The 16,499-nt window shown below is 44.6% G+C and overlaps 2 protein-coding genes across 7 annotated transcripts in view; one reads left to right on the plus strand and one right to left on the minus strand.

The window, feature by feature from the left end:
• Positions 1–109: 109 nt before the first annotated feature.
• LOC109478511 (KAT8 regulatory NSL complex subunit 3-like) lies at positions 110–11,617 on the minus strand. Of its 6 annotated transcripts, none has more exons than XM_019780105.1 (14): positions 11,339–11,617; positions 10,487–10,726; positions 10,084–10,254; positions 9,062–9,152; positions 8,702–8,785; positions 8,329–8,430; positions 7,873–8,043; positions 7,228–7,461; positions 7,045–7,116; positions 6,859–6,933; positions 6,327–6,548; positions 5,773–5,985; positions 5,342–5,522; positions 110–2,113 (listed from the first exon to the last, which is right to left on the minus strand). In XM_019780105.1, exons 2-14 carry the CDS (start codon positions 10,723–10,725, stop codon positions 567–569), a joined length of 3,402 nt encoding a protein of 1,133 aa, XP_019635664.1. In that variant the 5' UTR covers position 10,726; positions 11,339–11,617; the 3' UTR covers positions 110–566. The 6 variants fall into 6 exon arrangements, with proteins under 6 accessions (XP_019635664.1, XP_019635668.1, XP_019635667.1 ...); XM_019780109.1 differs by having other exon boundaries at positions 7,228–7,446; positions 7,915–8,043; positions 10,487–10,731; XM_019780108.1 differs by having other exon boundaries at positions 7,915–8,043; positions 10,487–10,731.
• A 58-nt stretch (positions 11,618–11,675) lies between these two features.
• The window catches only part of LOC109478513, a 13,762-nt gene continuing 8,938 nt past the window's right edge, over positions 11,676–16,499 (plus strand). Inside the window, exons 1-3 of the mRNA XM_019780112.1 lie at positions 11,676–11,822; positions 12,608–13,052; positions 14,281–14,852. Of these exons, the coding sequence (XP_019635671.1) occupies positions 12,662–13,052; positions 14,281–14,852 (963 nt within the window). The 5' untranslated portion in view covers positions 11,676–11,822; positions 12,608–12,661. The remainder of the gene's footprint in view (positions 11,823–12,607; positions 13,053–14,280; positions 14,853–16,499) is intronic.

Here is a 16,499-nt window from a genome sequence, read left to right on the forward strand (position 1 = left end):
AGGGTTTTAAATAATGACGGAAATGCTACTAAAATTACCACTTCCCTCAGAGATCATAAGTATGAATGTTTGCTGTCTGAAGACACTGAGGACAAAAACAAGAAAATTGTGCAGATCATGATTTATTTCACTTAATGCCAACTTTCTTTCAACAAGAACAAGTTAACCTCTAACAGCACTGCATATATATACAATGTAATAGTATAATGTATATACAATTTGGACAATAACACCTATCCTGGCTGACATTTTGAAAGCTTTAAGTATAGTGCATTATATTCATGCCTTTCATGGTTTTAAGAGGTCATTTTTTGGACAGCCGATTTCATGCTATGACTGTATAAGTTGACATGAAAACTGGGAAGGTTCTTTGAGTAATGACAGTTCTTCTGGTCAGTCCTCGTGAGTTGACAGACACATTTACAAAATACGGCAAACAGCACATTGACTACCAATACTCTCTTAATTTGTTTTAATAGAAAGTCCATTGTGTTTGAACATCTTCTTATCCTGTGTGTCCTTGTTTGGTAGTTCAACTTCTGTTCCCCTCTGAAATTTCTAATCAACTACTGAAAGTTTTTCCCATTGCTCTTCCCCCTGCGCCCTCGGCCGTTGCCTTGTGCCATGCCTGTCCCTGCCCCGTCCATAGTGTACATGTGGGAGGTCAGACTGGTGCTGTCTGTTCCTGCTGTAGTCACAGGGGAAGGGCAGGGCTGCTGACCATCAGAAGGGTCCACTGTAGGGATCCTGCCCAGGGCAATGCTGCGGGAGGGTTCTGCCATGTCATACTCTGTACCAGTGTCTGCCACGCTGGTGCGAGGTCTGTCTGGATCCTGCACTGTTGCCTCTTGACTGTAAGTTGTTGACGACACGGCCCCAAGCCGCCCTAGAGAGTACGTTGCTTTAGTCTGGACAGGTTTAGGTGACACTGATGATCTGCCTTGAGCCTGGGCTGCTTGAACGGCACCAAGGGTGGACGACTTCTCGGACGACTTGGTGAATTCTGACAGGATAGGCAGCTTTCCCAGGTCCAGACTCTTCAGAATCTTGGCCTGTGTGACAGAGCTTGTTGCCGAGGTTAAACTGCCAGTGGTCAGGGGAAAGTCATGGAACTGGAGCTTTTGAATCACCTCTATTTTGGTTGGGTCATTGACGTCCACATCCATACCTGCTCGCTGCTGCATGGCTACAAAGGCTGACTTGGGGCTCTGGCGTATAGTGCCAGCAGCCTGAGGAGTACTCTGCTGACTTAGGGCTGCTACAGTGCCCTTTGGAGCAGTCAGGAGACTGGCTATGGAAGAGGAGGTTGTAGAGCTGGATGAGTGTGCCTGTGTGTTAAGCGCTAGTGTCAGGGCACCTGCCTTCTGTGGGGCTTTCTGCATACTGGACAGCAGCTGCTGTATCTGTGACATGCTGGCTATGGAGGCAGTAGAGCTAGGGATGGGGTGGCTGTCTATTGCTGTAGTCACTGCTGCTGGCATTGTACCAGAAACAGTAGTCACTGCTAATGAGCCTGTGGAGGAGGAGACAGTGGGATGTGGTGCTTCCTGGGTGACATCTCCCTTTGACAATGCCAGCTGGTTTGTGGTGAGCAGCATCCCTGGTGCTGTAGGACTGTGGTCGCTGTGACTGAGGGGGGAGGTCAGCCCACTGAAGGACAGCCCAGATGCACCGGCTGCCCCAGCTCCCCCCATGTGCTGCTGGGCCTGTAGACTAAGTCCTTGTAAGATGCTGCTGTGAGAAGCATTTTTGGGAAGACCCATCTGTGATAACGCCTGATGCTGGAGCTGAGACAGAGACTTGGTAGCGGAGGGTCCGGAGACCAGACCAGGGCCAGTAGGTGCTGAGACCCCGGCAGCAGCCGAGACTGTAGGGCTGGTTGGAGGGGACTGCAGCAGACTGGTCAGTGTGCTGTGAGTGGATGGGCTGGGGAAGGCAGCTGAGGGGGAGGGGGGCACAGGACGAGACTCCTCCGGGACTCTGGTGGCTTTAGATGGTATCTTCTCTGATGCGGAGGTTTGCCGTGCACGTTTCTTGGTTGCACCGGGGCCATCTTCAAGAGTGGCTGCACTGGCCGCCCGCTTGCGTTTTGGTGCCTGGGCTCGTCCCTTTCCTGTACACAGAGTAACATAGAGAAATCAGTGGAAGTCGCATTTTATATGTATACATTTCAACCATACATAATCAACTTAAATGAATTTTGAATGAATAAACTGGGGCCACAAGCAATTTATGAAGGCTGACACTAACATCATGTCTGCTAGGCTGGAGGACTGAAGTTTATGTCTCATGACTATTACTCCTATCCAGCATCACATCAAAGGCTTAGTCCTCCACATCAGCTGTCACAACTGATCAGTGAGGATGTCACCTGTGCAGTAATCAAAGGGTCCCAGGGGACAACTGCCCTGGTACAGCATTCATCAGAAATGGGCACAACCAACCACAGCCAACAGATTATTGCATCTCGACCATAGGATGCAGAGGGTGGACAAGACTCTACATACTGCTGAACAGCAAGAGGGAAATTCTGATGGGTGCAACAAATTTCATCCTGATTCTATCCAAAACACATGTAGCCAGGTTAACACACAAACATCATTGTCAAAAAACAGATTTCTCCTTATTTCAATATACTGAATTTTTACTTCAGAAAGAGACTCTGCTACAAAATGGCCCAGGATTCATCCAGCAAATACTGGTAACTATCATAATGCTATTTCCTACAGAATCATCTGTGTGAAAGTTAGGAAGGTCCTGTCAGTGTCCTGCAATAAAACATAACAAATGGCTGTGAGAGATGCACATGTGGACACACACAGGGAGAGGTATGCTTTGAACAGCAGGAGAATGTTGAGTGGACATGGTTCAGGCCCAGGGCAGCATGTATGTCCTTGTCTCTTCCCTAAATGAACATCCCAGGCAGACATCGGGACCCATGCCACTGGAGTCACGTCAACAACTCTTGTTCCAAGATGGGAGATGGGGGCTGGGTCTAAGCCATGTCCATTTTCTTCAAACTTGTCTCATAATGACTTAGAACAACACTAGTGAACTTTGTCTTAAAAAATTCCTTACTGGTGGGTGGCTGTTCCAAAGACCGTAAAACTTTGCTCCATAAAGCCAACACATCATAGCATTATTGGATCCTTGAAAGCAATTAGACCACACAGCAGTTAAAAACCCATTTCATGCCCTGACCCTCATCTACTCCTCACTGTCACAAGATATGTGAGCCAAGGGGTAAAATGTCAGCCCCAGGTCAATCTAATACCAACATGTCAAACTCTGACTTGGTGCATGCATGGTATCACTGTTGATAACCCTTCAGTTGATTGCCAGCTTCCTCTAAATAGTAACCTAAAACCACTGGTAGTGTTAGGCATGGCATCCCCGCCAGTGGAGAAGCTGCCCCTGATTGATGTGGTACATGACATGCTGTAATGTTCCATGTTGGCACAACATCAATTTCCTGGGGTGGGAGTCAGGGCAGCATGGCCCAGCCACTACACATGATGGGATGTAAACACACTGGGGAAGATGAATGTCTACTTCTTTTCACTACCAACTAGGGCAGAGTGCTTGCCAGGAAATCTGGTCTCTTAATCAAGTCAACATGATGCTCTTTTGGATCATGGAACCATTGCACACACAGTCAAGCATACATTTTCCCAATGTATCACCCAAATCAGCTGTCAAAAATAACTTTATTGAAGGACTTACTCTAGTTGCAGACCAGGAGAAGGAATGGAAATGGGAAGTGGCTTTCTATGAACTATCCTGTCCCCCCTGACCTCTGTATGAACTGTAGAGTTGGCAGCCCCAGATGGCCCATAGACTGTGTGGTCCCCCTGCCCTTATCAGATCCACTGGTACGTTTAGACAGGAGGGGAAAACACCACCCCAGGAATGGCCTGTAGCATGGGGTACTTCCCCGGTCCTCAGACATCGCTATTATCTGGACCTTTCACTTCAAGATTTTCACACTGGCCTGAGGAGTGATGCAGACTTGACATGACTGGAGTGATGTAATACCAGAGGCTACCATGGTCTTTCGGGGCACAGGGAGTTCAAGTTACTCTATCACACAGCCAAAGACTTTAGTATAGCTTCCCACCTGAATGTACCAGTAGTATTGGATGGAAAAAGTTTAATGTGAGAATGTCAGACTTGAATGTGATAAAACAACTCTGAACTCATGCATTTCACCTAAACCTCTGTAGTATACCATTGAAATGATCTATACGCCCACCCTAGCTCCTCTTTCTTCCTTTTGTTACTTGAAAATAATGGCCAGACTTGTAACAAGACAAGCTGGAGTAAACTAAGTCCCAGATGAGTAAGTTTCTAAAGGTCAACTCCTCTTTGGATTGGTCTGAATTTAGCAGCAGTTGTGGATTCAGATGTTGTCAATAAAACCTGATACCAAAGATACAATCTGGGAAGCTGGTAGGATATATAGCCTGGAATGCCCATAAAGAAGATTGTTTACAGAACATGTTTGTATCAGGAGAAGGGAGGGGGGTTCTCCTGGGCCAAATGTCTGGTCATGAACTCTCAGTGACCTTTGGTATTTCATAGACCTGCCCTGATGACCAACCAGCAAGCCACAAGTCTGCCAGGAACACTGCCAAGAACAATAGTGCTTAAACAGAACAAGGTTATAATGTTTCTGACTTATGGAAACAGATTGGTGCAAAAATGGGACTGGTGGGCTGACATGTAGTAAAGCAGACACTGTAGGCAGACTGTTCTTGTCTGTGAAGAACCCCTTGTCATGGCATGGATCAGTAATCTTATTACCACTTAGTAACTTACAGTTATATGTACTTACTTCAATATACATTTAGCACTCTCAATTTATAACCTAGTATAAAGTATCAGTACTTTTCAACACTCGGGACCAAAGGTCAAGTAGTGAATGTTTGTTTCAAAGTCAGCTGTGACAGGGTAAAAGGATGTTACAAAGAGAATTGGATGCACAGGTGTGATGAAAATCTGCACACAGAAGAAGATATGAAACATTGAATAAATGATAATATTATGGTAGATCCATGCTTTAGGGGTGCTGCTGTTGTATGTTTGAAGTAAATATCTCACCAATACCTGGAGCAATACATATTAGCTAATCAGACAACACAGATCCTCTAGTCACTATAATGCAACAAAGATTATGATTCTTCATCATTCTCAGCTTGTTCAAGTATTCGATATTGTCCTGCAGTAGAGTATGTCTGACCAAGCACGTCAAATAGGCAACTTTAGAGTGCATAACGTATAATATACATTGTTTGGATCTCACTAAAAGTTCCATTTGTATGAAGTACAAAGTCTGACCAACCTGGTGTCTTCTGACTGGTGAGTGAAGCTTTGTTGGCCTGTTGTTTGAGGAACGCTGCGTACTGTGCAGCATACAGGGAGCCACTTATGGTGGTGGATGTTCCTGTAGACACCTTCTGTGGGGAGGGCTTCTCACCTTTAGACCCAGGGGTGCCAGGGGTGCTGGGGAGGGACGCTACACCCTGGGAAAGTACAATTACAGGGTCAAGTGGCTGTCATTAGGATGAGGCAGCATGTAACGCTTTTCCTATGTCTCTTACCACTGTTCATGTAATGATATTTTAGTAATAGCCTCTGATGAAATGTCTATTGTATTTAGCTCAATAAGGTCAAGAACATACAAATAAAGATCATCATCATATTCTAATACTTTGGGCCATACTACGACAGTTCTCATTTGGCAGACCATGTGTACAAACTCGGTCTCCTCACCTCACTACTGTTACTGGGTGTCTGAGGTCTCTGTTTGGCCACAGGGGAGGACGTGGTGCCCAGCTCTGTGCTCAGGTCACGCTGGACCTTCCTCCGCCGCTGTTTCTTCTGTACCTCCCCCTCCATGTCGGCAGGGGGGTCTGAGTGGAGGGTCAGGGTGCCAGAGCTGACCTGGGACGACAGGATACCCCCTAGGTACTCACTGATTTCATCCTGGGTCAGAGATGGAGCAATTCTCAGTGTGGTACAGGTGGTGTCATATACAAGGTTATCATAACAGGTATTCACAGGTCTATTCATAGGATCTGCTATAGCCTTCAGCATGTTGTAGACATTATGCTATTGAGGGCACTTAATGCATTTTGTGAAAACGTTCTGAACTGAGTTATGTCATGAAAGTTAGACTGAAGTTGAAGATTGACGTACAAAGATGTGTTGCTATACATGTAACCAGTGATAGTGAATAGCAAAACAAACAAAAAATGCATACAGCATGCTACGTGTACACCACAACATTCTGCCATTCAAACAGCAAGCCAGTGCAGTGTCCTTACCTGGATACACCTGTCCACCATGGTCTGGGTCACCCCCTCCTGTTTCTTCTTCCCCCGGGTGAGCCGTAACATCTCGTCGGCCCCGCCCACCACCACCAGCTGGTTGTCGGCCTTGATCTTCTCCCGGAAGTCCTCCATGTCGTCCACGGAACAGATGGGCGAGTCCTGACCAACCACGAACAGGGTCGGTGTCTTCAGCTCCAGGAGAGGGTCGTCTATGTCCTAAACACAAGATTTACAACAGTTCAAGAACAATACATCTCCTAATTCTCTAAAATAACAAGGCTCAAAATTCTCTCTTTTTTATACCTACACTGCTGAAAACTACCCGTAGCAGAGAAATTCTACCTGTGCCTGTCATTTTCTTTACCTTTTAGTCCACCAAAAAGCAATAATATTTTGCACCATCTTCAATGTGTGAGTGTGTGTGCAGATCAGCTACGAATAGATTAGATGTAGATTGAGGAGTCAAACATCACTAACAGAAAGAAGGGAGAAGCTTAACTATTAACAAAATGTTACAGAAACTTACCCCACGGCCTCCTTCCATCCCTACAAAAGGAAAGCCCAGACAGACGACTGCATTCACCGACTCCGACACAGCAGCCTGCATATACATACAGTCAACAACAATCAACACCTCATAACAAACATGCGAAGGAAGAACACCAAGAACACAATGTCAGCTTGTGTTACAACATAAAGAATGGTTACTTACATGAAGGGCGATGAGACCTCCTACTGACCAGCCTATCAGCACAATGGGTCTGTTTGGGAAATGGCCCCGTAGCTGAGGGGAGACAATGTAGTGTTAATGGCTGTCTTTAGTGAAAACCGTATTGTTGAGTTGAGAGAAAACCTGAGCATTGAGTTGACAGGTACTGAAGACAGACCAGCTCACCTCTCCCACTTTGTTCTTGACTGCGCTGACCATGTGTTCCAACAGCTGGGAAACAGTGACCCCTGACCCTCCGTTGACAGTGTGCATGGTGACCGGGATGACCTTGCCCAGGTTGGACAGGTGGTTGTTCCAGAGCCGCATGCGGCGGGAGTGGTGCACCGACGGGTGGGTGGGACCGCTGGGCGCGATCAGCAAGATGGGAGATCCCGGCAACTTCCGCTGTGAGGGGAGAGACTGAGAGTTCCAACTTGACAATATTTTACTTTTTCACACTTAGAACATGCATATAGGAGTAAACACATTACACATTCATTTTTTTCTTGTTTTGTACAAGTTACCAGAGAATACTGAAGCATGCTCTCAACCACAAAATTTTCTACACTTCACAATTCTGAGTAACTCCATCTGAAGTTTGTACTTAGAGCTTTTCTACTCATACAGGTAACAATGACATCTTTCTCTACGCAGCTGTCTCTAAGGCTTCTATACCTTCACACATGCAGCCCAACCTTGATTATTTGAAAACTTGTTATCTGAGGCCCTTGTCGCATGGAAAATAATACTTTTGTCACAACACTTTTTTATTCCATTCATTCCAAAAGAGGTGCTTTCAGATAACCAAGGTCAGCCGTATCACCTCCTTACATGGGTAGAGCTTGTGGTTGTCTCGCCATATAAGCTGCATACCGGTTTGTGGGTGGTAAAGACGCTGACAGCGGGGTCCCAGGGGCGCTTCAGGAGGAGGCTCAGAGCCTCAGCGCTCGCCGCTCCTTGAGAGGTGGACAAGCTGATCATCTTGTCTACTAAACCTGGAACCTACAGGGACAGACAGGGGACAACTGTGACATGTGCAGGAAAGACTGGAGACATATACAGACTATCAATTCAGAGGGTTCTACCATATATTACGAAAAGGAATAAATGTAACATGACAAGCAATCTTAGAAACAACCCAGGTCAATACTGACAATGCAGACTCAACATACTCGTTCCGAGTGGCTGTCAACAGGTTTCAGCAACAAAAGATGATATTCTGAATCAAAATTCTCTGACAATGTTGAGTGCACAACTATCCACAACAAAGTAATGTGTTTTACCAACCTTGGACTTAAGAGTCTGCAGGACATCCAGGTAAGCTGCCAGTAAGGGTCTGCTCAGACTGTCCACCAGAGTCTGGTGCAGCCACTGGGTCAACTTTGGGTCCTGCAGGGGAAATACTGCTACACTCAGCAAACTTTCCATGTTTATCTGTTCTCACTTCAAACTTCCACTGGACTTAACTTGTCACTTTTGATTCATGAATCATGGTACATGAAAATGGCAAGTCAAGGAACTCTAAGCAGTCCTTACAGCTTTCTTCATTGCAGATGGCAAACATTGTGTAAGTTACAATGTTCTTGTATTGGACTGAAATGTTCACTACTGGTGATCATTCATTGTAACACAGTTCCTGTACCAGGATTGGTCAGCTCACCCATGACACAGAGCCCAGCGCCTGCCGCACCCGTCTGGCACACTTGTCCACGTGGATCCTCCGCATGACGGGCTCGTTAACAGCCTACAGAGGTTACAACACATCACATTACAACTACAGACCACGACTGTAATCATGCAGATTACTTCTACCGGGTACGTCTCGTCTTGTAGGAAATGAATGATGTTAGAGCCTCCTTGACATACAACTTTAGTTAGGCTTTACCCTTCTCAGAACAAATTCACTCTCTTTCTTTTCTATGTATGCGTGATTCTTGTAACAAGCAGCAAAATGCCCTCCACACTAGATTCAGGTACTCCATACTACCTGGTATTTACATGGTTAGTACCAGTAACTTACCCCTTCATATGTGAGTCTGGCCAGTCTGTCTGCCTGTAGACCCTTCAGGACCTTGTTGAACAGCTTATTCTGGGCTGGAGTCCAGCCAGTTCTAACATAAACAAATGAAAAAAAAGTACCATCAGAACTATCATAACTTTCCATTTTTTTCTTCACAAGACATTTTGAAAATGCTTGCTGTAACATATGTTTCAATTCTTTTTTGTGGACTAAACATTTTCTTCTGTAAACATGTACATCCCTACATGTAAAGACCTGGTAAAGAATACCAGTAGTAGTAGTAAGCTAGAAGGCGAACAACAACCTGGGTACATTCCTAATGAGGGTCACCATGGGGTTAGTTAGGTAACCATTTACTGTAATTAATGCCTAATCTAATCATGCTCAGCTCATCACAATCTTCCTCAAGAAAAAATCTAATCTGTTATCCACTTACAAACACACACAGATTCTCCTTGATCATCACACTTTATATAAGGTTGTACCAAAGTATGACATGAGTTATGTCAAGTCTGGGACACATCCTTGGCTTTTCTGCTGATAGAAAAGTAGACAAAATAATGAAATAACCCCAGACGAGTCCTAGTTCTCACATGAGATTGGAGGGTGAGGCATGCAGCTTAACGGCTCAGTTGACTGGGAAATTGTAATAACCTTTCAACGAGCTCATTATCCTTATAGGGAGTGGAATGCAGCTTTCCACTTTTGGCTCCTAATTAAAAAGACTTGCCATTAATACCACTAAATTAAACCGGGTCGTTAATAACACTTTTGGGTCATCAGGAGGACAAGAAGTCACAAGGTCAGCCTGGGGTCGCACAGGTCAAATCATGACATGATTGCTGGGCTGGAAGGAAATTTTCTGCAGCTTTAAACAAAAGACCAAGGAAGCTTCTGTGAATAGTCTTATAAAGTTGGTAAATCACTGGATAACAAATACTACCAGAGAATTCATACACAACTTTGTTTCAAGTATACATTCAAAATATATGCAGTGCACAGGAAGCCAGAGGAAGGCCAACCTTGTCAGTCTCTCTTCCCAGTCATCATCATTTGGTGGCTCTACGGAGTCTGTTCTAGCGAAGTTCACATGGCGCTCGCACTCGTTCATAACAGACCGTGCCTTCACCCCATCATATGGAACAGCTACGGGCTTGGGTGCTCCCACAACATCCACTGGAATTTCTGCTTTGCTATGGGTCAAAATAAAAGGAAACAAAAAATTGTACATGTCAAACTTCCAGTGCATAGGTATGGTTTGTGTTAACGTCATCTGGCTATTAAAATGCCTTCCTGACAAACAGCCCTCCCCACAGCACTGTAAAAGTCTGTTGTTCTTTTCAGCAACAGCCAATTTCATGGTACACTGCATAACAATCAATAGCTGTTAAAAGATTAGAAGAAAACATGGAGGAATGATTTTACGTATTGATTGGTTCGTTCTGCTGGTGGCGGATATTCTTCGGCACAAACAGGGTGCGAGCGGGGCGTGCATGGCTGGCGTCGGGATGCTGACTCCAGGGTTTGGCGTAACAGTGGTCCAGCAGCACCAGGTCCAGCTCTCTTTCCCGGGCAGACAGCTGGTACAGCAGGGAGCTGCCCAGCCGGCTGTGGTACAGAAACGTTCCCTCCTTCGTACTGGGGGATGTCATCAGACTGGCCATACTGCACTGGGCAAATAAAAAAATTACATGGTCACTACCCATTCAACAAAAATCACACCATAGGTCTATCAAAGGAGATTCTACACAGCAACCTCACTATTTTCCATTCTGCAATGTTCCCTATATTATAATTAGTACTACTCTGGGTTAAAGAATCTGTTACACCCGAATATGTTCAGTGTTGCGTGTCACATCTGATGACATCATCTTACTTTATATGATGATGATGTAGTGTCTGAGTTACTACTAGTATATCTTTCCACACTTGTCAAGTACGCCACCTTGCGACTAATTGCATTTTCGCAAGTATTAAATGATGGACGAAAACACTGCAGTGTGAAGCTGTGTTGTAAAAATAGACAGCAAGTCTGTCAGGGTTGACAGTAGAACGGGTACTTCTGAACTCCGTTAACTATTCATCACATTTGGTGATCGCTGTTAGGTTTACTGAACAGGGGATAATCGCGAAATACGCGTGTAAAACGGTGACGCCTTTGTAGCGTGGTCAACCAGTTCCTTGCGGTCCTACTCCTTGTCAAACATTATGAGTAGAGTAACAGACGTATAGGCGGTGTACCTAGATTATTGCTGCAATCTATAATTGTGTGCCTACCTTTGTGGACCACACAAAAGAGCCCCAAAATGTTAAATGCCTTCCATATCCTCGCTACATTTGTCTTCTTCCCGCGTCCACCATCTTGGTAGCTTTACGCCGTACGGAATATTTTGTACCTCCGTCGGAACTAGTTTCTTGCTTTGGTTTTTGAAAATTGACGATTTTCTCCGATTCCTTTGTACCGTATTTAGTCACTTGAAGTTATGCTGGTGTCGTACAATGTATGAATTTGACTGAAACTTGGTTAATTTCATATTTTTCTCTAAATTAGTTAGTGGAGGGGTGTAGTGATACAAATCCATGTTATAGTGAATGGTTCACCACAGACCCTAGTCACTAATATCAACACTCCCAGAGTGCACTGCGATGCTAGCTGTTGAAAGAGTGCAGCAGCAGTGACTCATGGGAAAGCAACACCATCGGATATCCAGGTAAAAAGTTCTCAGCGCGGCCTGTCCGAATCACCGAGAAAGATTTTCAGGTTTGTTGTTTTGACTTTTATCATTTTCCTCCTAAAGCAATTTTCGAAGAAATTGGGTAGATTCTTTGCTTGTTAGCGCAGTTAGATAGTCATTTGTTGCGATTTTTTCCATAGATGTACAGAACTTGTCGCCGCTACGTGCTAAAAAACAACAACATCTGCTTTTTGAGTTTGACAGGAGATCTCGAGAGCATGATTCCATGATCCATCTCATCATGATCATGCTTCCATCTCAAATTCGCCCTGCACTTTCCATTCGTTTCTGTCCCCCCTTTATTACCCAGGCTTGGTCGTCCTGTACTTACGTATCAAGGCCAGCGTGGTCTATGTCTATCGTTATTCGTAAAAGGGAGAATGTAGATAAAATATTTGTGGAAGTGCTAATTAGAGGTTTACAAATTACGACTGCGCATGCTCAGTGTCAAGGCCGTCCCCAGAGAGACGTAAACAAAACTCCTCAGACCAGGCTTTTTAATAATAATGATACTAGTATGTGTTGTCCAGACCAAAAATTGCACGTATTATATATAAAACTCTACATGCAAAATTAGATATGTTACATTATTAGGTAATATCATTATTAAATAATGAATAATATGCATATATGAATTATTGTAACGTTAAATATAATATCTTGCAAGTAGATTTTTGAAGTAATGTTAGATAACTGTGAAAGTTACTTCATAACCAACTTATCATCAGTCTTGATCAGTGGGTTTGTTCTATAGACTTTCTAAGATCAGTTAGATCACTATGGAGTAACAAACCAATTTTTGTTAACTCAGTCTTGCCAACAACGTGGTGAGGTTCCTGTGAGAAACTGAGGTGAAGCTAAGAAGATGAATCCTTCAGTCAGTCCAGAAGGGGAGAACTGGTGGTGCCAGCCCAAACGGTCAAGTCTAAACAATCCAGAAGGCCCATCATCATCATCACCGTCATCATCATCATCATACAACCAGAACCACTACACTCCCACCGAGCCAGACCTCAGGGAGCCTCCATCCCAGGGGGTGCCGGGTGAAGTCACCCCCAGACTTGGCCTGACAGACTCTCAGCTCCTGTGGTTAAGGGACACCATGAGTAGAGGGAGGGAGAGCTCACCACCCAGTGTGTCCCTCAGCACCCACAGTCCTCCAGCTGTCACAGCTGGACCAGCTGCAGAGACAGATGCTCCACCTGCCCACATGAAGGGGATGCTGGCAGCTAGGGAGTACCTTCTACAGCAGCTAGGTGCGTACATGTGTAGCTGTGTGCTGATAGGTGCAGCTGTATGTAGCATGACTATATACTATTACAATGTAATTTCATCTGCCAGTGACATACATCATAATTATAAACACAATAATAACTAGAGAGGCCGACATTTGCTTGGGAGCAAATACAGCATATTTCAGTCCATCTCCCTCCCACGCAACAGTGGACTATTCCAAACTTATATACCCCAGTGTAAAACTGGCAAAGATTCTCAAATAAATGAGTTATATAGTAGCCATGTAATAGAGAACAAAGATGCAAGAACAAGCACATTGAATCTCGAAAGCTTTACTAATCTTCTTACAGGTATGCAAATACTAACAATGATGAGATTTGATACATTTTGAAGGTCTTAGGCACATAAAGTTGAATGTGTGGGTCATTACGCACGACTTACGTGCAATGTGACCTCAGGTAACCCGCAATGGAACACGTGTTCCATGGCCAACGGCAGATGGAACGTGCCATTCTTTAGATAGAACATGGAACGGGTATAGCACTTTTGGCCCTTTTTTTACTGAAAATAGCCATTAAAGTCCCCCAAATGAGTCATTTGGAAGTGGTGTATGCCAAATATGTGACTGTTGTTCTGTAGACACATGTTCAAGGTACCCTTATACCGAATTTCAGATCAGTTGGTTGTAAAACCAGGGCTCAGGATCCAAAAATCCATTTTTGGCGAAAATGCCCCAAAAACTCCATAAAATTTTCAAAGGCATGTACAAAAAAAATGAAAAAACGCATGGGGGTATTGGCCCACTCTACCTCCATGCCAAATTTCAAGTCATTTGGCTGAATGATGGCGGAGTTGAATCCCTCTGACTGTTTGGCAGGAGGAGAAGGAGAAGGAGGAGAAGAAGAAACATGAGAGAACACAATATATTTCATCCATACCATGGTATGGACTGAAATATAATGAAAAAAAAAGTTGTATGATAAAACCAGTGGTACCTATGAATGTTATGAAAGTTCCAAAATGAAAATTACTGAAAGCGTACATTTTTTGCAAGATTTGTACATTTTGCCTGGTGCTTTGTGCATTTTTATAACAATTGTAGATTTGCATGGTGTTTAAGAGTTTTCATGTAATCTGTACGAATTTCATCAAATTGTTTAGGTACCCTGAAAGCAGCTCAGTTGTTGGCTATTACTGTATCTTCAGTGTATTTGTGCTGTAACATTTCCTCTTCATTTGCAACTCCAGGTGTTGGACGAGGGAGCTTAAAGAAACCATCAGGTGACTTCTCCACTCCTGGTGGCCCTGTGGCCCCAACATCACAGTCTGTACAGGCCTGGAAGTCCCATGTTCCTGGACCGGCTGGGAACTTCCCTGTGCCTGGACAAGCTGGAAAGTTTCCTGTGCCTGGACAAGCTGGAAACTTTCCTGTGCCTGGAATGGCTGGAAACTTTCATGTGCCTGATCAGGCCAGGACGCCCCATGTGCCTGAACAGGCCAGGAAGTCTCATGTGCCTGGACAGACTGGGAAGTCTCATGTGCCTGGACATACTGGGAAGTCCCATGTTCCTGGACAGGCTGGGAAGTCTCATGTGCCTGAACAGGCTGGGAAGTCCCATGTTCCTGGACATTCTGGGAAGTCCCATGTTCCTGGACAGGCTGGGAAGTCTCATGTGCCTGAACAGGCTGGGAAGTCCCATGTTCCTGGACATTCTGGGAAATCCCATGTTCCTGGACATTCTGGGAAGTCCCATGTTCCTGGACAGGCTGGGAAGTCCCATGTTCCTGAACAGGCTGGGAAGTCCCATGTGCCTGGACAGGCCAGGAACACTTATGTGCCAGATCAGGCTGAGAAGTGTCACATCCCAGAACACACAAGCATCTCCACACAGGCTGATGGGAGTGAAAGGTGAAAATTTTTTTAAGTACCATGTCATTCCTAAAGTACTAGTTAGAGGTAACTTCTGATTCTAGTATTTCAGTTGGTGCAGACATTTTACTTCATATATGCTATTCTCTTTGTATGTATATATATATTATACAATATGCTCATGACATGATCCATGTTACCATGATCAAATGATAAGAGTGTAATTTAAGACCTAATGTAGCCCTTTGCATGTGAATTTTGGTCAGACTTTTGTACACTATGCTTATGTTCTACTTTTGGAGTGGTTTAACCCAAGTTCATTTTTCTACAGCAATATCTATGCTGCTTATGTGGAGAGTATGTATGAAGGGCTTGCAGCAGCTGGTGGCTATGCATATCCACTCAATGATAGAGTACAAAAACCCCATCAGAGCTCCAAAGATAGAGGCAGACAAAGACAGACTCCACCAAAAGAATACAATGGACAGGTAAAGGACAATTGTAAAACTGGTGAAAAGCCACTACATGATAGGCTTGGAGTCAAGATATTGGGAATGGAATCGTACCAGAGCTATCTTGAAAAGACTGTTGAAGAGGAACCAAAGAAATGGAGGCAGATTCCATGGAGCGAGATTAAAAGAAACACAGACCATGTACCCCAAACTGCAGCAAGCCCAGTAAGCAGAGGAGACATGAGGGAGGAACAGAAGAGTTCAAAACAAGGGACGGGAGAAGGAACTAGTCAGGCGAGCAAGTATGTACCCAAGGAGAAGGAAGGGGCCCATGTAGGAAGACAAAACTCATCATGTGCAAGCATGAATGGACAAGGCAGCAGACAGTGGAAAAAGACTCCTACCAAAGAACCCCCTCCTGTTGGCAGTGTTGCTGAAAATGGAGCTGCGGAGCAGGCCCAGCTTGGTCCACGAAGGACAGAGTGTCCAGTAAACCTGGCAGCAGGAGGAACAGCATGTCTGAAGATCTTTCAGTCATCAAGGCTGAGTATGATTGGCGGAGGTTCCAGCTGGAGCGCAAGTTCAAAAAGGTACTGGTAATTTGGCACTTGGTTGGAAGAAAGAAAATTTAATGCTTGAGTCCTCTTCTACTGAGGCCTAGGAAATAAATGTTGTGTTTCCTGTTTCCCGACCGACCCTAAAAAACCGCCGACCCTAGCCTTATTTTTGTGTGGACCCCTGCATATTGCTGAACCAAAACATTTTGCACGACGCTACCGAGAGAATCGCTGTCATTGGTGGAACATCGGGCGCCCCGCTAGCGTTTTGAAGTCGTGTAAACAACGCTAATAATTTGTCTGATTTGTTTGTAAAACAAAGCCATCGACTCCGAAAATAAGTTTAAAAGCCGATACATTTACGAACTAATCGTAGAAAATTCCCTACCGTACTGCACCATCAGCATGCGGCGGCCGCAAAAATTAGGCAACGCGAAAGAAAAATGTCTGGTCCATGATAGCAGTATTTCTCATAAAAATAATGTATATGATTTATTTTTCCCCCTTTGTCGGTCTTTTAGTCCCAAAACGTCTAAAAAAGCGGAAATTTGCCCATAAAACCGGACGAGGAAAGGTAGCTATCGACGT

The sequence above is a fragment of the Branchiostoma belcheri genome, unplaced genomic scaffold (assembly GCF_001625305.1).
Source record: "Branchiostoma belcheri isolate BF01 breed outbred unplaced genomic scaffold, Haploidv18h27 scaffold44, whole genome shotgun sequence".
Taxonomy (NCBI): Eukaryota; Metazoa; Chordata; class Leptocardii; order Amphioxiformes; family Branchiostomatidae; genus Branchiostoma; species Branchiostoma belcheri.